The sequence below is a fragment of the Rhamphochromis longiceps genome, linkage group LG6, assembly GCF_057381845.1.
Source record: "Rhamphochromis longiceps isolate RC_006_pf linkage group LG6, R_longiceps_female_GT1.1, whole genome shotgun sequence".
Taxonomy (NCBI): domain Eukaryota; kingdom Metazoa; phylum Chordata; class Actinopteri; order Cichliformes; family Cichlidae; genus Rhamphochromis; species Rhamphochromis longiceps.
The window spans coordinates 9,361,213-9,383,943 of record NC_140562.1 but is presented as its reverse complement, the minus strand read 5'-3'; the positions used below and the strand labels follow the sequence as shown (position 1 = coordinate 9,383,943).

Genomic DNA, 22,731 nt, shown 5'->3' with positions numbered 1-22,731 from the left:
GGTTTCACAGAGGTTTCACCCTTAACCCCCCGGTGACAATAAAGACCTCAATAATCATGTCCACACTTTAGCTCATGCAATGACTCATATGATCAATAGTAGGTCAGTGACTCTCAGGACCACCTCCTATGCCTGCGTCTCTCCACAAGTCCCGTTGCCTTTCTTTTTCTTAAGACTACCATTATCTGGATGACTGAGACCCTCCACAGAACAGAGTGCGATCAAATCATTAGACTGTACCTCTCTTAACAAGTACCAGTCATGTTAAGAGAGGTGAGTGATCCATAATTTACAAAACAATCCATACATCTAAATTGGCTTTCAGATGCTATGATTTTCATTGGGTGTGACCAGGAGGGACAGAATTAGATAGAGTACATCTTTCCCAAACCGGTCATGGCAGATGGCCCCGCCCCTCCCTGAGCCTGGTTCTGCCTGAGGTTTCTTCCTGTTAAAAGGGAGTTTTTCCTTCCCACTGTCACCAAAGACCTTGCTCATAGGGGGTCATTGTTGGGTTTTTCCTTGTATGTATTATTGTAGGGTCCACCTTTACAATATAAAGCACCTTGAGGCAACTGTTGTTGTGTTTTGGCGCTGTATAAATAAAACTGAATTGAATTGTGCAGAAGAAGGACAGTAAAATTACTGGACAAAGGATGTTGAACATAGAGCACAGGGGAAGTTCATGGATTTAGTGAAGGAGGGCATGCTTGTCCTACTTTGTTGATGTGACCAAGGAGGATGCTGGGATCTAGTGAGATGGAGCCAGAAATCCACAACGGTGAAGGCATGGGCTCAGTTTGGTGTGACTCTCTGTTCAATGCTGCCACCTGATGTCCATCTGCAACAATATCTTTTCACACTCATACTTTCAGCCTTCAAAACAGTATTACAATGTGATTTGAGGCAGCACACCAAAACTTTCAGCCTTAAGAACTGAATAAAGTGCAAAAGACTAAAGATTTTTCAGGGTTTTCTTTACTATATACTGTAATGTATATAGACTATATTTTTATATATTATATATTTTTTGCAGGTACTTCTCCTCAGCTCTTTTTTGCCACCTTTAAATTCCTAGGAACACATCTCTGAAGATCTTTAGTGGTCAGTTAACAACATCTGTGGTGAAAAAGGCTCGGCAGTGCCTCCACTTTTGGAGGGTTTTAAAGATGAATAAACTGGAGGACAAGCTGCTGGTGACCTTCTACTGCTCTACACTCGAGTCTGGACTGTCATGCACCATTAGTGTGTGATAGTGTGTGGCCCGCCGGCTTTACAGTGGCTGACAAAGAAAGACTGCAGAGGGTGATAAGGTCAGCTGAAAAGACCACAGGATGTTCTTTACCCTCTCTGGATGAGATTGAAAGTACTTCATGTCTCACCAGAGCAAAACTCATTTTCAGAGGCCACTTACCCTCCTGCCCAGTATAACCGTCAGCCTGTACAGTATGACTTAGTATAAGTAATGCCCTAACTTATTATCCCTGTGACCTGGAAGGAGAAGCAGAAGAAAATGGATAGATGGATGGATCTCCATCTGAACTAGTGAAAGTTACATGCAGAATGATAGTGTGCTTTCAACCAAAGTGTAGTTTAGTTCAAGTTTAACCTTTTGTAATAAAGATTAAGGCTACAAAGATCATCATCATCAAGTAAAACCTAACTAACACTGACTATATGCACTAAATGTGAGAGACATTTTTGTGTGTTTGTTTTCTTTTGCACAATTGCAGTAACAGTTCTCTTTATCTGTTTCATTGTCTTTGACTTTAGGTCTCCTGTTGGATTCCAGTCTCGTTCCCCTCTCTGGCCCCACTACATAGCATGTTTGTACTGGGAGTAAAAGAGATTATTGGAGCATGATAATGTGACAAGCATGAAGTTCAGACATTTGAGATGCCTCATGTCTGCAGAATATTTAGACTACATAAGTGCCAATAGATTCAATGACTTTATGATGCATGAAGGCTGCAGAGATTTTATTTATTTATTTTGCTTTTATTTGATGAGAATTTATAATAAACTAAACACCTCTAGAAATTTCAGTATATGTGGTCTTGGTCCCAGTAGATGTTCGAACTTGGTTCCAAGCAGGACATCTTACCAAGAAAAAAAGAGGACAATTGCAAATACCTTGGATTACATCAAGTCTCTTCTATTTATATCTCTTTTTAAACATGCCAACGTGAAAAACATGCTAACCTTCACTGTAACACCACAATCTGGCCAGTTTGCTCCTTGATATGCAGGGAATAGTCAAATCTATTTCTATAACAGATTTACTGAGGACATTTAAGCTTCCCAAAGGATATTCCTCTGACAGACAGGAATCTTGTGTGCCTTTACAAACAACAAGCACATATATACTGCAGCAGATTGAAAATGGATTCGTGGATGAATGATGAACTCTCAACTTCAGTAACAGCAAAGTTTAAGTATACCGATAAACATATCAAGCATAACATATTAAAAGGGTCGCGTGTTGAGGAAAATACTTAAATGAGAAAAAATGAGTCCTTAATATTCAAATAAACATGTGGTTACATAAAGAAACTGTAAACAATTTAAAAAAAAGAAGTCCTGCTTAAGCATGCGTTACTTCATTATAAAGAGCACAACATTTAGGTCACCAGGAAAGGTCACCCTGAAGCAGCCATGACACCAGCCGGATAGTCTTCCTCAGAGGGGAGTGAATGAATATTAAGCCCTCCCCCTTTTTCCTCTCTCCTTTCTGAGCTTCTGTTTCACAGTGGGGAAAGGCGGCACCGGGAAACCATTCTTTAGGTTGCAGGCTGCTAAAGATGGAACACAAGAGGAGGGGGACTGTGTGTAGACTAGAGGAAAATCAAAGAGGGAAGTCCTAAATCACAATGGTTAAGGGGGGGGGGGGGGGGGGGGGGGGGGGGGATATAATAAAGACGTCACAAGCTTTAGGCGTCACTGAGTCAGGAGACATGGTTCATTTTACGCAGAGCGTGGTGACGTAATAGAGCCACAGGGGGCAGAGGAGCTGTCCCTGACTATGTATAGCAATGCTGAAGCCTCATCAGCAGTCAAAGAGGGGTGGGGGCTCGAAACATGTGCTGGCTATAGCTAAAGACACATTTTAAGCCCATGTAAGAATAGATTTAAAAAAAAATATAAAACACATTTTCAAAATATCAATTAATGTGACTGCAACCTGCAAACAAATGTTTTTACTTCTTGTCTTTGGATGAGTCGTCCTGACTTTTTATATTCTTTGTTACTTTTTGTTTTTAGTTGTTGTTTTTTAATTAAAAACGCTGATTCGTGGATTTATAGGTACATAATGTGTGCAGGTTGCCTTCCATTAAGAAATGTCCTCTCAAGGTCAGGAATGACACTTAGCTTTAAAGCTATATCTCTAGCTTCTGTGTTGCAGTGGGTGGGGTGTGTGCTGCAGAGATAAGAAGCCATCAGTCACAAGTCTGACTCTCCAACGGTGCTGCTGCATGTGTGGAGCTATGAGAAGATGCTTGGATGTTGCAGCATGAATGTGATGTGCTTCAGGCTGCAGTTGGTGCTCAGTGTATTGCAGCAGTGACATCATCATGTGGCTGCCCTGCCTCTCTGCACGTCCACCTCCTGTAGCCGTGGAAACATGGAGACGTGCAAACTCGGGGAAGTCTATGGAGGAGAGTGGCCAGTTATCGTGCGTAAGCCGCTTCCTCATTCAGCTCACAACTCCCGTGCCCCCACTCCCATTTGCACTCCCCTGTTGCCCCCTCCTCCAATTTGCTCCCCACTCTTTCCTTTGCTTCCATGTCCTGGGTTCAGCCAATGGGAGTGCTCAGTGGGGGCAGGGCAAAACAGAACCACCATTCCTGTGCCGAGCTGTTACATCTCCTCAGAGCTAACAGGGAGCTAGCAGCTCAGAGGGAGGAGGCACGGCCAAACCCAGCCTGTGTGTGTGTTTGTGTGTGTATGTGTGTGTGCCTGTCGCAGACTAGCAGGCAGGGCCGCTGCTGCACATTTGTTTCACCAGACTTTTTCCTTTTAACCTTGCCTTGACACAGTGCTCAGGCAAGGCCTGCTTTTGCTTCTACTTCAGGATAAAGCGGGATCAGCGTGAGGGGAAACTGAACAATCTTCTTTTCCCTTCTTCTTCACTGTCAAACCACCTCGTAGTAAGTGACAGCTCCCGAAGGACACGCAGACAGGATGATAGCGGCTCAGCTTCTGGCCTACTACTTCACCGAGTTGAAGGATGATCAACTCAAAAAGGTGAGCGACAGCAGCTTTAAACTGTTATGGTGGTCCTTTTATATTAGACTTCAGAGCTTTGTTATATCACAGCAGCCTAGCGTGTACCCACAGACACCGGCGAACAGTGGCTGCATGCTGGGATCGAATCTTTGGGGTTTATCGTGTTGGGAGAAGAGGATGCACCATTTGGGAGTTACGGGAGGAGAAAGCCAGCATGGTGTTTAATATTGATATGGTGCATTTTCAGTTTGTTAGCAGTATTTGACACAGATGTCCTTGAGCAGGGCTGTGGTCATTGATCGTGGTGAAAGCTCCATCACTGAGCTTTTACGGAGCACTGGTTGCTATGGCATCTGAAGCAGACAGGTGTCTATGAGGGGTTGTTGGCAAAAGTCAAGATCTCCAAGATCCACGATTTTGTCCCCGACTGTCAGTGTCTTTCTTTTCCCAGTCATTCATTTTTACTGTTTCACAGATGTTCTATCCCATTGCACTGTTGCCTTCTTAATTTCATTCCTCTTTTAGTCCATCGTGAAAACACATTTCAATTTTTTAGCAGCTCATAGACGTTGCCATCAGTGAAATCTGAGCCTGATTACAGCTTCTAGCTGCCCATATAAACGGACTCTGTGTTCACAGCGAATTCGTGACTGAACAAACTGGTAAGATATCCCCAGGGAATAGGGGATACGGGTGAGGGCAGTCAGTGTAAGTGGGGGTGGGGTCAAATACTCATGACGTCATGTGTGATATCACAGTGCAGTAGCAACACGTGCCACTGCTGAAGTAGGTTACTGGAACTACTGGGGTAAAAACAATCCTTGAAAGGATGAAAGCTCTTAAACCATGCACATCCTGCAGGGGACACCGACACTGTAACCATATCAAGATAAGGAGTCAAATTTAGTGGCAGCTAGATTTACTATCTGTTATCCAAGTGTTGTAGTAGCGGGGTAGCCTTAGTGTGTAGACCTTTGGTCTTACTAGTATTCTTTGATTAAGCATCAAAGGATCAGGCAAACAAACAAAATTTAATTTAAATCCGTAAGAATTCTGAAAAAGTTTGATACAAAAACATGACAAAAGAAGGCATCACACAGATGCAGTTAAATAACATAAGAAAGAGACTGATAATAGATGCCATATTATAAGTGTCAGGAAAACTAAGAGTGAATAACTATACGAATTAACTGCATTTACATACAACATTAAGAAGATTGGCCATGAAAAAAATCAATATGTTACTTTATAAAGTATATATAGACAAACATCAAAGTTACTGTATTTTAAAAAAAAGTTACAGACATGTTTCATTACTCTTGTAGACAAACTCTACAAATCAGGTGACATTTTGGAGAGGCTAATATTAATAATGTGACAGAGTAGCTTGATGGGTAACAAATGTGTGGACTGTCTCGTGGCACAGAGCAGGTTTCAGGCGTGTGGGGTGCCCCATGGCATGCACTGTGATTATATAACAATAACAAAAACTGTCCTCTGTAAATCCTCCCAACAAACATTTCATTCATTAGATGTGTTAACTGTGATGTAACCATATAATGTAGCTATTATTAAAAAATGTTTTGTTGATAATTTAATTGTATCAAAATGTTATGCTGACTAGTACATGGATTCAAGTGTCCAACTTCAGGCTCTTTGCCACAATTAGAGGTACTCCCTGTTTATTGATTTTTGCCCATGTCCTAGAACTCCTGCCATGCCGTTAACTAATTCAAATGACACAAACCCATTATAAAATCCATCCCAGGAAACCCCCATTGTTGTGTTTAAACCACGACAATACTAGTAGGCAGTGTTTACATGTGTTTAATTCATGTTAATTGATATGTGCTCAGGTTGCAAAATATTAGTGTCTCACAGATGTTTAGCAAGCATAAAACGTCCCTAACAACTTCTCTGTGCACCTATTCTTCAGATCGATAAGTACCTGTACTCCATGCGGTTCTCCGATGAGACGCTTAAGGACATCATGAACAGGTTCCGCAGGGAAATGGAGAATGGGCTTGAACGTGACACCAACCCCACTGCCACCGTGAAGATGCTGCCCACGTTCGTCAGGTCCATTCCTGATGGATCAGGTAGAGTGTGTATTAAGAGTCTCACAGAAATCACAGATTATTGAGAAAAGTGCTCTGATCAGCTCAAAAATATTCTCCTTAATTGTGTAAGTGCCCAACAGTGCCCCCAAATGCCCAAAGTCATTGGCAGTTCACTTAATGAGGTCAAACACATGGGTTTAAGCCTTTAAAACTTAAAAATGCTTAAAAATTTGTAAAAATATTTTAACAATATAAAAAATATCACAAAGCTCAAAAATAATTCTGCATTTTAGAAGTCAAAATGGTTCAAAAATAAAGGAGCATTTCCACTATTATGCAGAAGAAGCAGCATCATTAATACCTCCTATTCACACACTGATGACAAAATTTCATCCATACTCGTTGAAGGATGTATTTGTTTCTGTCTGACTGTAAAGAATGTGCTGATGTTAAAATTGTCACATAAGCCTCTTTGTGTTTGTGCTCTGGGTTCAAGCTAAATAGATTACTATTGTTTTAGGCCTGAGGCCAAACAGTCCACACAGCCTCATCACTCAGTGTAACGTACAAGCAGAAGAAAACCTCATAATGTTACATTTAACTTACCTGAAACAGAATCCTCATAGGCTCGTCTAATCCAATCATATCTTTGTGTCAAATATTTTTCTTTACTAGTCTGAGGACTGGCCTGTAACCAGCAAAAGGCCTTTAGTAAGACCATGCAACTAGTTTAAGATGTTACTTTTCTTATATTTTGGGGCTATACTGATAAAATAATAGAGGAACAGAATGTATATTCAGGATACTTTGACAGTCAGATTATTACAGATGATAAAAGATCATTTACTGGGAAACAAACCTCAAAAAGTAGAATTGATGACTAAATATTTGAATGTCTTTCTGCTGTTTTTGGTTTTATTCTTGTATTCAAGTCGAAAAATGAGAAACAAAAATGCAGAAATATACTTCAGGTATATCTTAGTTTTCCTGCAGACTGATGTCCGAACAAGGCAGCCAGACATTCCTGCCTTCTCGCACTATATATAGCCTAGGGTTTCAACATGAGGTGACAGGGATGAAGCAAAGTGCGAAGTTGAAGCTATGGTGATGGCAAAAAAAATAAATAAATAAACATTTTAAATCCATATAATGACAGTAGTGACAAACATGTTGGCAAGGTTGGTTGTCATGATAAGAGGGATAAGTGAAAATTAATCCCATTCCTCTGTCTTGACTTTTTTCTCTGGAAAGAAAATTCACAAATGAACAGCTCAGACTGTAAGTTTTACTGTGTAATAAGATTATACTTGGTGTAAAAGCTAATGAGAGATACAAATGTAGACAGACCAGCTTAGGGTCTTCATCCTAAATCTCACGGATTCTGTTTTCACTATCTTTTATTACTAAAACACATTTATGGAAATGGAATAATTAAAAGGTATTTTAGAATCAAATGGCAGATAGAATCAAATAGAATCAAATCTCTCGAAAATAATAATAATTTAAAAACTGTAAACCATATTATGTTTCTTTTTTTTTGCCAGTACTACAGACACCAGCCATGCCACAGATAAAGCCTTCTTTTATCAGTGATTAGATTACAACACTAGTTTTGACGAGCTTAGTTAAGAATTTTTGCATTAATTAAACGAAACAGCATCAGGACATTTGCATGCTAGCACTGAGAATATACAACGACATGGGTTATAAAACAGCAAATGCTCTGCGGCAAATCACTAACACTTGTATGTCCAGCCCAGACACACATCTCATTCCAGTCAGGTCAAGAGGATTAATAGCTCAAGGCAGCAAACATTACAGTCATGGCACGACTGAACAGTGTTTTGTTGGAGGGCAGCTGAACTTCTTTACTTAAAGGTTACAACTCTGATTCCAGCAATAGTAAATTTACATCCACATGTTCTGTTCTTATCCAGTGTCAGATTTCAAGAAGAATAAATTTATGTAATTACCTGTAATATTGCACATATAGGTCTGTGTATTCATTTCAGAACAAACTTCACATTTTTTAATCAGAGGGGCTATTTGTTGACATTATGCTTTTCTTTTCTTTTCTTTTCTTTCCTTTCTTTTTTTTATTTTATTCGGTGGGTTTCTTTATATATTTGATTCTAAGGACAGGCAGCATTCCAACCATAAGTAGGGAGTAAGGAAAATAAACCTGAGGATATGTTCCTCGTGTCTTTGTTGAGAAATGTTGATATAGATCTTTGTACTTTTGGCCAAGAGGGGAGTATTATTCCAAACATTGTCTTTTGTTGATGCTACTACTAACCGCATGTGCTTTGTGGTGGATGCCTGTAAAGCTCCTTTTCTCTTTTAGTGACATGCCAAGCTTGGGAATACTGATGGCCTTAGAGAGAATTAGCAGTGACAGCTTTAATAAAGTATCAAACATTCATTAATTTCTAATCTGCCCTAAATTAAAATTAGGATATTATATTACATTTCTTAAAAAAGAAACACATTTTCACTCCCTTTGCTTGTAAAAACTGTCAAAAAACAAAATGCAAAACATAAATCTACCCAAAACTCACATTTGACCCTGGTAGCCCTAAGTGCAGTCTTTGGGCCACCTATGAGTTGACTTCTGGTATTCAGGTATGATCCAAAATATACATAATATGGGGAAAATCTTCTGTTTTTTGTTGTGTGTGTGTGTGTGTGTGTGTGTGTGTGTGTGTGTGTGTGTGTGTGTGTGTGTGTGTGTGTGTGGTTGGAATACACCAGGGGGAGGACTAGTTGCAACTGTCTGTCATGAATTGCAATTGAAAAAAAATCACAAAACTCAAAAAGACTAATGTGTGACCACACTCTCAACCTGACAGAAAAGGGGGACTTCATAGCTCTGGACCTTGGAGGGTCGAACTTTCGGATCCTGCGTGTCAAAGTGACACAAGACAAGAAGCAACCAGTTCAGATGGAGAGCCAGATCTATGAGACCCCTGATGACATTACCCATGGGAGTGGGGCACAGGTAACCAAAAATATATTTCTACCATTTTTAAATGTACTAAACATTCTTGTTGTATTCTTCTTATTGAGCCATTCCTCTGTGAAAACATAGCTAAGAAGCAATCAGACATGTTGTTCTCATGCTGTAATCCTTGTCACACCGATGTATCGTAATCACACTTAATTAAGAATATTCAACATTACTGTCTACACACCACACAAAGCAGTTATAGGAAGGCCGACTCAACATTCAGTTTGTGTAAAATGATCTTTGTGACACTTGGGAATAATAAGAGCAACGTCAGAACCTACACTGGCCTACACAGGACAGACAGCTGGCGGCCGTGTTGTAACATGATAACCAAAACATGAATGACTGTCTGCGGCGGTGTGATTGGTTTAGGCCATGACTTACACAGACAGAACAAGACAGATGCTGTTTAGTGAAATGCTGAACGGACAGCTGGTCAGAAGAAATGTAATGTGATATATCACAGGTTTGTTAACAAAGACGTACATTTAGATTGTGACTTATTGTATAATATACAACTCTGTAAACAGTCTTCATTGGTGTGATTTTTTTTAAAAACAATTTCATGCAAGTATACAATTAATCCAATGACTAAAAAGAAAAAAGAAAAAAAAAATAGTTTAAAAACATGCTAAGTCACAAGTCATGTCAATATGGGTAGATATCAGCTATCTTTCCAGGATCTCATGATGATTTCTAAAATATGCATGGTTTACAGAAAGGCTTTTAACTGTCTGCAGAATCTTTTATGTTCTTTACATATTTGTTGAAGCATTTTCTAAGTAAAGTTTCAGGGATATTTATGTAAACTGGAAATTGTACTTTAAGGATGCATTAACTTAAAATGATAAAGAAAATGTTACATTTGCGCCAAAATGTAGTTACATCACCTTGAAATTCTTAAAAATGTCTTTTTTGTGTGTCTGCAGCTCTTTGACCATGTTGCAGATTGCCTCGGTGACTTCATGGAGAAACAAAAAATCAAGGATAAAAAACTTCCTGTGGGATTCACGTTCTCTTTCCCATGTGCCCAAACCAAACTAGATGAGGTAAACACTTCCAGTTTAAAGGATAACTGTACCACTCACTGTGCTCATTAAACACGTCATCACTACAATCTCAACATGTGTGGCTTGTTTCTTTTGTTAATAGTTTTAGATCAATAGCTCAATAAAGCCCATAGAATGTAACAGTGTAAATTCATCAATGCATTATATTTTATTGTATGTATTGTATTTATATTAAAGTATCATATTATTGTGTTAATATATTATAGATAATGTGTTTGGCGATGCCGTGACTGAAATAGCGATGGACATATATTTGAGATTGTCTTTGCCCGTCTTATAGTAAATTAAAGTTAGTCTTGTTTTTCAGGCTGTCTTACTAACATGGACAAAGAAGTTTAAAGCCAGTGGTGTAGAAGGCATGGACGTTGTGAAGCTTCTAAACAAAGCTATCAAGAAACGAGGGGTAGGTTTTTGTCTGTGGATTTCATTTGCAAACATGGATAAGACATCTGCCAGGTGGCTCTTTTTTTCCATTTTGTTTTGAGTTAAACATAACCTTGTTTTCCCAGGACTACCAAGCAGACATCATGGCAGTGGTGAATGACACCACTGGCACTATGATGACTTGTGGATTTGACGATCAGCGCTGTGAAGTGGGAATCATTATAGGTAAAAACGGATTTTTACCACTGCATTAGGCAAATACAAATGCCTGAGCCAATGACACTTTTAAAGTAGGGGGAAAAATATCTTGCATTTCACATGATTTGATATGCCCCTTTTAAACAAATAGATCCTTTCCCCAGGCTTTGGAAAAGGTATTTAGCACCTTAAAGCCAACAGGTTTTAGTAACCAAGTGTACTTTATCAGTACTTCAAACCATCCCAGGATGTTGAGAATACATTTTTATATTAAAGTTCTAACCCAGAAGGGCAAAAATCAAGCAAAAATAATGTCTCTCGTCCAAGCTTGGGCAAAAATCACACGAGGTCCTGAGCACTGTACAGAAGCGTGTACACAGTTCTACATGTGGGGGCGCCAAATAAGCTAAATAGCACACTGCATTCTGCTTTGAAGTGAAATAAGAGTTATGTCAGTTGTGCATCCTTTCAGGAACGGGAACAAATGCCTGCTACATGGAGGAACTGCGTCACATTGACCTGGTGGAAGGAGATGAAGGCCGGATGTGCATCAACACTGAATGGGGTGCTTTTGGGGATAATGGGTCCCTAGAGGACATCCGCACAGAGTTTGACCGTGAGATTGACAGAGGATCGATCAACCCAGGAAAACAATTGTAAGATTCCTTTCTTTTTTTTTTTAAACTAAAGAAGGTTTTGAAAGTTTAAATATCTTTCAGTAAGTTTACTTACTGTAGACTACGATAAGTACAATGCAAGTTAGTTTTTTAAGTTGTGCAGCCAAACAGTAAACGAACTGCATATAATACACAAAAGTATACCAGTATGCTTAACTTCTTTGGGACTAGTTCTCTTTGTTGTTACACATTGTGAAGTTACTGTACACACCACTATAGATAAAATATAGCTTTGTCCCTTAAGATTACAGTTGAAAAAAAGCATTCTAGTCTGCAGTGGACTGTAATTTAGATGAATAGAAATTGTAGCTGTGATACCTTATATGAAAACACTGTTGTGTTTCTTTCTGATTAGGTTTGAAAAGATGGCCAGTGGCATGTACATGGGAGAACTGGTACGTCTCATCCTGGTCAAGATGGCCAAAGAGGGGCTGCTGTTTGAGGGACGAATAACCCCCGAGCTCCTGACGAGAGGAAAGATTGAGACGAAACATGTATCTGCAATTGAAAAGTGAGACATGAAGGAATAAAATAGTTTTTCCACTTCCATTTTTCAACAGAAGAGTTAAGACCTTTTTAATGTACAATACTTGTAATTTTAGGACTAAGGAAGGACTGAAGAAGTGCATGGAAATCCTGACAAGGCTTGGAGTGGAGCCCTCAGATGAAGACTGTCTGGCTGTGCAGCACGTGTGCACCATCGTATCCTTCCGCTCAGCTAATCTAATATCTGCAACTCTGGGAGCCATTCTTTGTCGCCTAAAAGAGAATAAAGGAGTTGTGCGGCTTCGTACCACTGTCGGCATTGATGGATCCCTGTACAAGATGCACCCTCAGTGAGTAGGCCATAAAATGGGGACTAAAGGGCGCTTTCCAGAGACGCACATTTAGTTTGGATATTATGCACTCCAAAAAGACCTATGCAGCATAGAAAGGATGTACGCCAGACAATTCTTTGAGTGGCTTCAGATTCAGTCCTAAATGAAAAACTCCAGGTTTTGGTCTGTGTGGAAGTTCAGATCTGCTGCATTGTGAATTCCTAAAATCCTAAGTCACAGTTATCCTGTAATTGTGTAGTGTTTTATATATTTCTGCAGCCTGAATACATAATTCTGATGAAAAATAGATTTTGACACATTCTAATACTCACTTGAAGACTCACGAGGAATTCTTTTGCTCTCTGAACAGATATGCCCGTCGTCTGCACAAAACTGTGCGTCGCTTAGTCCCAGACTCAGATGTCCGTTTCCTGCTGTCCGAAAGCGGGAGTGGGAAAGGAGCGGCCATGGTGACAGCAGTGGCATACCGTTTAACTGAGCAGGCGCGCCACATTCAGCAGACTTTGGCAGAATTCCGGTTGAGCAAAAATCAGTTGTTAGAGGTAAAGAAAAGGATGAAGGTGGAGATTGAAAGAGGCCTGAAGAAGGACAGCCACAAGGACGCTACAGTCAAAATGTTGCCCACCTTTGTTCGAAGCACACCGGACGGAACAGGTAATTAAAATGAGACATACATAGATTCGTTTTTTTGTTAGCTCAGGTCCAAGTCAATCATTCACGCCTGTCTATGTCATATATGAAGGCCAAAGGAAAGTAATGCAGATGGAAATATCAATATCCTTTGATACTAAAGTGTTTCGTGTGGTCTATAGTGAAACCATGTGTTATACTCAGTGTATTACCTGTAATAAGGCCACCATTGCATCAGGTAAAATTATTACGTGCTTATAAAATACAATATCAGTGTTTGGTGAAACAAACAGTTGCATTATTTACCACAATAAAAACAGCATTATCAATAATTAAAGCGAGTCTATATGTCATCTCAAAGTAACTACTAAACTACATAATGTATCATGAAACAATCAGTCACTATATGTTTGGTTTTTGGTAATAATGAAAGCAGCGCTTGTGCTAACACAAAAAGCTTGAGTAAAGTTCATGGCACAAGGAGTCAAACAACAGGCTTCAGATATTTAAAAACCCAACAGCTGGACATGTTTACCCAGCACAAGCACTGCTTTTAGTGTATGAGGTGGACTTTATGGATCTGCATGAAAGGATTTTCACAATCCAATAACCAGTAACAGTACAAATGGTCAGTTTATGCTGACTGAAGACACAGCTGACGTTTCCTAGATCTATGTGTTTCTTTCAAAAGGTTTTCTGAAAATAGGTGAATTACCAGACACAGAAGCACACACGAGTAAACGTTGGCCTCACCTTGATAAACTAGCACTACTTATCTGTGATGCCTAATGGCAATTAATACATGAAGGTTAACATTTAGACAAATACTTTAAGATTTAAAAGCCAATAATTCTGTGCCTTATATTTTGTCCCTAATTCTCTGTACCTGGCAGTCAAATATAATTGCTATTTTCAAGTTTTTTAACCATAGAGAGAACAATATTTATTCTAAATTATAACCAGTACAACAGATAAAACTTATTCAGTGGTTGTAGAAATATGTTTTGTGCCTTCTCATGCTCATTTCTTTGGCTTTTTTTAACAGAAAATGGTGATTTCCTTGCTCTGGACCTTGGCGGAACGAACTTCCGCGTGCTTCTGGTCAAGATTCGCAGTGGGAAAAGACGATCAGTGGAGATGCATAACAAAATCTATGCCATTCCCATAGAAGTCATGCAGGGCACAGGGGAAGAGGTACCGATCAGTTTTGCGTATTTGTTGCAGGAAACAGGAACAATAATCATGTTTAAATAATTCTCAGTCTTTAAAAACTGCTTATTCCATGAAAACAGATTAAACATTTATAGACATTTATAGCAATTTCTTCTCTTTTCCATCTTAATTTCTAGCTACAACAAAATCCATTTGAAACATGCAACTATCCAAATCCAAACCTGCATTGGTGCCATAAAGAATCTTTGTAACTCACATGAAAAAAAAAAACACCAAAAGCCATTAGCAGTCCTGACCTTTTCTTTCTATATGATGTCTCTTTCCAGCTTTTTGATCACATTGTGCACTGCATCTCTGATTTCCTGGACTACATGGGAATGAAAAGTGCTCGACTCCCACTGGGTTTCACTTTTTCGTTCCCCTGCCATCAGACCAGCCTGGATGCAGTATGTTCCCTTTTTCCTCAAAGCAAAAACTTTACGTTGCTTTCAATCCAGCTACAACCAAATTACCAAGAAGGCAAAGCATAATGTACAATGTAACGTACACATGTAATGGACACATACTTGGTTAATAAGTCGTTTTTCTGTCATGTTTAGAGAATTGTGAAATGTTATTCAGTCAAATTAAACATTATTATAATTTAAATCATTACTTATTGTTTTGTTATCTTCAGGGCATCCTTGTAACATGGACCAAAGGCTTCAAGGCCACAGACTGTGAGGGTGAAGATGTAGTGGAGCTTCTTCGGGAAGCAATCAAAAGGAAAGAGGTAATCACAGACCAGTTTGGTCACAACAACACGAACACTAGTTAATCCACTGGATTTGACAGAAAGCCCAAAGATGCCATTATTGTGAAAAGTTTGCTACTAAAAAATATGCATCATTTAGTCAAAATATACCCTAAAAGACATAAAACCTAAAATACCCTAAAACCAGTAAAATGGTTTCATTCAGTATTGTTAAAATGATCCCAAATTTAATAGACATAAGTGTATATTTTATACCTCTGACTGCTGCTTGGTTATTGTTACAAAGAACAGCAAAACAATAAGATAAGATAAGATAAGATAACCTTTATTAGTCCCACACGTGGGAAATTTGTTTTGTCACAGCAGTCTTTGCATGGGATATTTGGTGAGATAAAAAAGGCTTTGTGTAAGCTGCACCTTTGCATCCTGTATAATGTAGGCACAGTTTGTCCCTCATATTGTTGCTTCTTTAACCCTCGGATGGTCATAGTCAAAAAAGGGACAAGGGTCCCTTTTTTGACTATGACCATCCGAGGGTTAAAAGTGCTGTCCAGGTTCTGACTGACAGCACTCTGAGCAAATAAATGCTTGCCTTCAATGAGCCCCTCAAAGCAGTGTCTTTTAAATAATGAAATTCAGCTATTTTAGAGCTTAACTGTTTTTTTTTTATATTCACTTATCTACCCACTATTTAGAGAACTTTTGTTATTTTGGTCGTTTAAAATCTCATAATTTAAACTTTGTTTCATAAAAACATTACAGAATAAGGAAGGGAAAGAATCTGGATATGTAACCTAACAGACCACCTCATTAAAAACCTTATAGTAAATCCTTAGTAGTAAAGAAGATTGCACATCATATATTCACTCACCATCCACGTCACATGACCACATAGCTGCTAATCCCAGCATACAGGCATCTTTGCTGTGAACTGCAATTTTGCAGTTTCAGCATAAACGCACTTAACCCCACCTCGTACTGTATAAACCTACAACAGAACAACAAATATGACTAATTACTCTCTCTAATAAATTACATTTTTATGAATACAGTTGAGTGTCACTGTTATATCTAGAAAATTCCTAATATCCACATGTTGCCACTTTTCGGTTTCACATATTAATTTTATTTTTTTAGATGGAGAATCCAGTAAGTATTAACCAAAGGTAAATCATTAACTAACAGGTAAAGCGGTACGAGCCTGGACCTGTTTACTGTCCTTATAGCATGCAATAACACCCAGAAGACATGCAGCTAAGAGCAGAGGTCTGGCAGAGCTCCTGAACCTTACAGCTCTTTGAAACTGCTTGTGTAGTTTGTTGTTTCGCCTGTCTAGGAGTGTGGGTTAACCGCATTGTGCTCAGTGTGGCATTTAAGATGTTGCCAGGTGTGATATTGATTCATCTGTCAAAACAACCATCCAGCAATGTTTAGTGAAAAACATGGACTTAACGCTGCTTTAACATCATCTTGGAAAAGTCTTAAGCAACAGCAGCTACCTGCTTTTCTTTAGACTGCAGGGAAAAAAATCTATATGGCTATTAATATAAGTAACCGGATGTAAACACTTCAGTATCATGAGTATGTGAATTAAAAATGTAATGAATATATTCTGGGCATTCTGGACACAACTGATTTTTTGCACGACAGATTTTTTTAATTGAAATTTGTCTATAACATGGAAAGCATACACAAGTTCTTACTGCATTATACGTGCATGTAATATTGTTGTACTTTGATGTGTAAACAATAATTCTTGTGATGTTTGTAGGAGTTTGAGCTGGATGTGGTAGCCATAGTGAATGACACAGTGGGGACGATGATGACCTGTGCATATGAGGAGCCCACATGTGAGGTGGGACTGATCGCAGGTGAGTGACACACAACCTATAACAAAAATATTTTTTCTACAATTATCTTGCAAGATATGTTTATGTATTTATTTTATTAAGCAAAACTACTTTTGTGTTATTTTGCACCTTAGCCCAATACTAATCTACAGTTAGAAAATAAATTTGGTAGTTCTTTTTAGATGTAACAGCCCTGGCTGTGTATACACTCAGGAACGGGCAGCAATGCTTGTTATATGGAAGAAATGAAGAACATTGAGATAGTGCCGGGTACCGAGGGTCGGATGTGTGTCAATATGGAGTGGGGGGCATTTGGAGACAATGGCTGTCTGGATGACATCAGGACAACATACGACCAGGCAGTGGATGAGAACTCACTCAACGAAGGCAAACAAAGGTTAGGATGCAGCTAGTACCCAACTATTTCACAAATAACAAAATAGCAACACCTGCCACAGTGCTATACTCTCCCCTCAACATCTTGGCCTGTTCAGTAATACTGGATCAAAGAGCAAACAGAAAAATATATTTAAAGGGAAAAAAAGAAAACAAATGGTATCTCTAGTTAAGAGAGCATCTTTACAGCTTACTGACACAGCTGTGTTAATTCTTTTGCATCACAGATATGAGAAGATGTGCAGTGGAATGTATCTTGGTGAGATTGTACGGCAGATTTTGATTGATCTGACCAAGCGTGGCTTCCTGTTCCGGGGACAAATCTCAGAGACACTTAAGACCAGGGGCATCTTTGAGACAAAGTTTCTGTCACAGATAGAAAGGTGGGTGAATCATTTCACACTAACATTATTTTTTTTTGCAATTATTGGTTAGGGCTGTTTTAATGCTATCAAACAATCATTATATACAAACTGTTTATCCAGGAGCAGACATTACAGAATTGTGGCGTCTAAAAAATAGTCTGTCCTATTTAAAGGTAAAATTCACCCCAACTATGATTTTGAGCATTCAATTCAAACACAACATTCAATTTCTTCAATTAGAAGATAAAGAGCACATAAGTTGTGGTTACAGTCTTCAACCACTGCCGGTTTGGACTGATTTTCAACATTAGAGGGATCAGTTGCTTAAATAAAAAAAGATCAGTTTCTTCTCTCATAGAACTGTTACTGAATGCAGCCACCTGTTATGCTCTAGGTGATCTATGCTATGACATGGATATTCTGACAAATGTGTAAAGTTTTCAAAGTTGCGCACAGATGTCAAGCCAGGAGACAGAAAAGTGAGTTCGGTACATTTACATTTACCACTCTTATCAAACATCACAAGTTAATTCAAATAAAAGTTTAGCACCAGAAGTATTTTGCATTTAATAACTACAAAAGTATAAAATTTAATTATATAACTTATATAACTTTACACAGAACACTGTTTGCTTTATACACCTCCTAGCAGGCATAGGCTCCACTGACTTTTACAGAATATTATATATTATCTAGCTTGTGAATTTAGAAGATCAGAATATCAGATAAAGCTAATAGCACATAAGAAGTAGTCTATAATACACCTCAGACAAAAAATGCACTTAGTTTGTACTTAGTTTTTTAGCTACAATATTATTGTGTGGGACAGTTTTTAATGTTCTGCCCCTACAGAATACCTGCATAACCATACAGAGGTTAAAAAAGTAATTTGTCTGATGCAGACTAATTTTCATACTGTAGCGAAATAAATGAAAACGGAAGTTAAGAAGAAAATGGTGAATACCAGAAAGCTAGAAAGAGTTAGTAGTACTGTAAAGTATCTGTGTTTATATAAAGCCTGCGGCTTAAACATGCAAAATGCTGGGAAATTAATAGTATACCAGCATGAAAACATGGGATTAAGCTGAAGTATTCAGCAAAAAGCAGTTTTTAATGAATCACCACACCTAGGAATGATGAAGGAAGGGGGATGTGAGCACTTGAGCTTATGTGCTGTTTAAGCCTACCTTAGTCTCTGGGAACAGCTGTGAGGTATCCAATGACTCTCCTGCTGTTGGCTGACCTCTGACTCTCCCCCCTCCCACCTCTCTCCACAGCGATCGTCTGGCCTTGCTGCAGGTCAGAGCGATCCTGCAGCAGCTGGGGCTCGACAGCACCTGTGATGACAGTATTATCGTCAAGGAGGTGTGCGGCACAGTGTCCCGCCGAGCAGCTCAACTGTGCGGAGCTGGAATGGCTGCAGTGGTGGACAAGATCCGTGAGAACAGAAGACTGGACCACCTGGATGTTACAGTGGGTGTGGATGGCACACTCTACAAGCTGCACCCACAGTAAGAGCTGGGATAGGAACACAATAGAGGGCATGTTTGTGTGAAAGGAGACCCGTTCATTTTAAAATGTTACTGTATTTCATCAGTCTGCAAAGAATTACCCAAGATTACCAAACTCACTGGCCTTACAGTAGCACTGAATTATTTATTCAGTCACTAGGATGGAAAAACATTCAAAAAGTGCTGAAGGACCTATAGTCAACAAATATACTGGTCTTTTTTGACATTAAATAATGCATGTTAGACATTGAAAAGATAAAGCAAATTGTACGTTTGCAGATGTCCAGAATAAAAACAGCAGAAACTGTAATAAACATATTACAACCCATAAATAGCCAAGTATTAGTATGTTATAAATCAACTAAATGTACAATCTGTCTACATCTCTTAGCCTTAAAACACTTTGATCTGCTACCACTTGTGATTCTTTGTGAGGACAAATTACAACTATACCAGTTTTTTATATAAAAGATAATTTTCTGAAAAAGTACCTCAAGGCTAACATCTTCATTTGGTTGTTTGTCGAGGGGACTACTGATGGACTCTTGTAACTGGGGTTACAAATTAGGAGATAACTGCACCAATAAAAATCCAGAGGACCTCTTTTACCTCCAAGTCCACACCCTCTCGATAGGCCCGAATGAACCTCCTCACACAACTCTGTGCTGCTTCTAGTTGTAAAGTTTGAATAATATGTATGTCTGTCACCTATGCTGGAAAGCAACTGTCATTTCAAGTTCAGTAGCAAGCTGCCTCATAACCACAGTTTCCTCTTGCTCTCTTTTCTTCAGTTTTTCTCGGATCTTCCAACAAACTGTGAAGGAACTCGCCCCCAAATGTGATGTCAACTTCCTGCTGTCTGAGGACGGCAGCGGTAAGGGAGCTGCCCTCATCACTGCTGTGGGCTGCCGCCAGAGGGAGCTGGATGCCCAGCAACACTGAGCAGCTCTGTCCCAATTGTCCACAAGAACTACCTGCTGCTCCACCATGACCTTCACGCACCGCACAGCCTACATCCATTTCCCCTTGGCAGCCGTGACTCCACCTGTGCCCAACTTGGTCCACCTACAGCCAGAGAGATATACTGCATGCAGAGAATTAAAACTCAGTATCTAAATATTTATTTATACTGCACCAGATGGTTTATTATTTCCGTGTTTGTACATTTTCCTCAATAGCTTGTCAATAACCTGACAAATCTAAACTCCCTTAGGTGTGCAATATTTGTGTACTACTAGTTTTATTTTTATATGAAGCCAGATATATAATTGTATTTATATAGCTCGGGCCAATTTGAATCCCAGAGGTCATCAAGATTTTTGCACCATAGACACAAGTAAATGTCTGCACTTTTTATATGAAAGTTACAGCAGCAACACGTCAATGTAACTTCCCATATGAAGGACCTTCTTGAAGCTGAATGAAGCCGATTGTTTTTACAGGCTCCTTTGGTTGAGAAAAACCAGTTCCAAAAGGGCTCGTTGCAAAGGTTTGAATGCAAGAGTCACGGCTGTTAAAATCTCCCTCATTTTGTGTGCTACATGCTCACACAACGTGTTTGTCTACTAACCCCTTTCTGTGTAACTGTCAGTGTAATTCACATATTCAAATATTCCTGCATCACCATACCATTATTCCTCAAGAGTGGACAAGGTAGAAAAATCCCCAGAGAAGCGTTAGCCCATCCTATTGCTATTCGTAAACTATTAAACTTTTGGTGTTGTGATTTATACCACTTCTACTCATTGTATGTGCAAACAATAAATGTTTATTGGGCCCCAAGAAGAGTGGACATAATGAGCGCTTTTGTGTGTATTTGTAGCTGAGTGTCAGTGTGTCTCACTGTATGACCTGTAGCTTCAATGTCCAAAGCTCTATGGAGACTGCATGCCTTACATCAACACAAAGGAGGGTACTGGATCATTTTCTTTCTTTTGCTCTATTTTTTTTAACATCATTATAGATTTGTGATTGACACAGTAAAAAGCTAATTCATTAAATTATATTTTGTTGTGGAGTAAAACCTGTGTCTCATTCTTTAGCTGTCAAGCGGGGCAGAACTGGAAATGCAGATGGTGAAGTTGGTAACAAGCTGACACATAAAAAGTGCATTAAGTTCACCATTCATCTGATACAAAGGAAGGGCTGTGCCTGTGCCATAGCTTGGTAATTATCAACTATCTTGACTAGATAGTTGACTAGACACTTCAAATCCTGTCTCCCCCCCCCCCCCCCCCCCCCCCCACCCTGGACCCCCACCAATTCGCATACCGCCAGAACAGGAGCACAGAGGATGCAGTCTCCATCGCACTGCACTCTGTCCTCTCACAATTGGACAACAACAACACCTACGCCAGAATGCTGTTTATAGACTTCAGTTCAGCATTCAATACAATCCACCCCTCACAACTCATCAGGAAACTGACAGACCTGGGCATCAGTTCCCTCATGTACAAATGGTTATTGGACTTCCTGACCAACCGCCCCCAACATGTCCGGCTGGATAACCACTGCTCATGTACAATCACAATGAACACTGGTGTACCACAAGGCTGTGTGATGAGCCCTTTCCTCTACTCCCTCTTCACCCATGCCTGCAGACCTGCCGGTGGTTCTAACACCATCATTAAGTTTGCAGATGACACCACGGTGATTGGCCTCATCAGTGACAACGATGAGGCCGCCTACGGGGAGTAGGTGGATCGTCTGGCTGAGTGGTGCGACACAAACAACCTGCTGCTTAACACCGAGAAGACCAAGGAGCTCATCGTGGACTACAGGAGAAATGCTGACCCACATCCACCCATCTACATTAACGGGACGGCTGTGGAGCGTGTGAGCAGCTTCAAGTTCCTGGGAGTCCACATCTCCGAGGATCTCACCTGGACAACCAACTGCTCCAAGCTGGTCAAGAAGGCTCACCAGCGCCTCTTCTTCTTGAGGACTCTGAGGAAGAACCACCTGTCCTCAGACATCCTGGTGAACTTCTATTGTTGCACCATCGAGAGCATCCTGACCAACTGTATAACAGTCTGGTACAGGAACTGCTCTGCCTCGGCCCGGAAGGCGTTGCAGAGGGTTGTGAAAACTGCCCAGCGCATCGCCGGAGCACCACTTCCTGCCATAAAGGACATCTACAGGAAGCGGTGTCTGAAAAGGGCTGGGAAAATCATCAAAGACCCCAGTCACCCATCACATGGACTCTTCACCCTCATGCCCTCTGGGAGGCGCTACAGGAGCCTCCGGACTAAGACCACCAGGTACCGGAACAGCTTCTTCCCCACAGCTGTCAGACTCCTGAACTCTGCCTCCTGACATCTGACCCACGTTAACACATGGACTGGACATACACACACCCACAACCACCTACACACACAATGGACAACCTCAAACACACAATAATAACATGGACTGAACCACCACTCAAAACCACTAGCACTTTATATAGCCTCTGTAGAAATTATCCACATCTTAACTGCACTACTGTATAATTCTGTGTAAATAATCATTCTGTACAATACGATAAATTTTAAAACTACAACTGTTTATTATCTGCATAGTTCACATTTCTGTATAACTGTATATCTCAG

The 22,731-nt window shown here is 39.8% G+C and overlaps 1 protein-coding gene across 1 annotated transcript; it reads left to right on the top strand.

The window, feature by feature from the left end:
- Positions 1 to 3,861: 3,861 nt before the first annotated feature.
- Positions 3,862 to 21,167, top strand: LOC146667488 (hexokinase-1-like). Its single transcript, XM_085409185.1, has 18 exons — positions 3,862 to 4,245; positions 6,164 to 6,326; positions 9,137 to 9,285; positions 10,224 to 10,343; positions 10,672 to 10,767; positions 10,874 to 10,973; positions 11,419 to 11,602; positions 11,979 to 12,134; positions 12,226 to 12,459; positions 12,812 to 13,116; positions 14,138 to 14,286; positions 14,592 to 14,711; positions 14,942 to 15,037; positions 16,791 to 16,890; positions 17,083 to 17,266; positions 17,493 to 17,648; positions 18,908 to 19,141; positions 19,933 to 21,167. The coding sequence occupies exons 1-18, from the start codon at positions 4,183 to 4,185 to the stop codon at positions 20,081 to 20,083; spliced, it is 2,760 nt and encodes a 919-aa protein (XP_085265311.1). The 5' UTR covers positions 3,862 to 4,182; the 3' UTR covers positions 20,084 to 21,167.
- Positions 21,168 to 22,731: the final 1,564 nt, after the last annotated feature.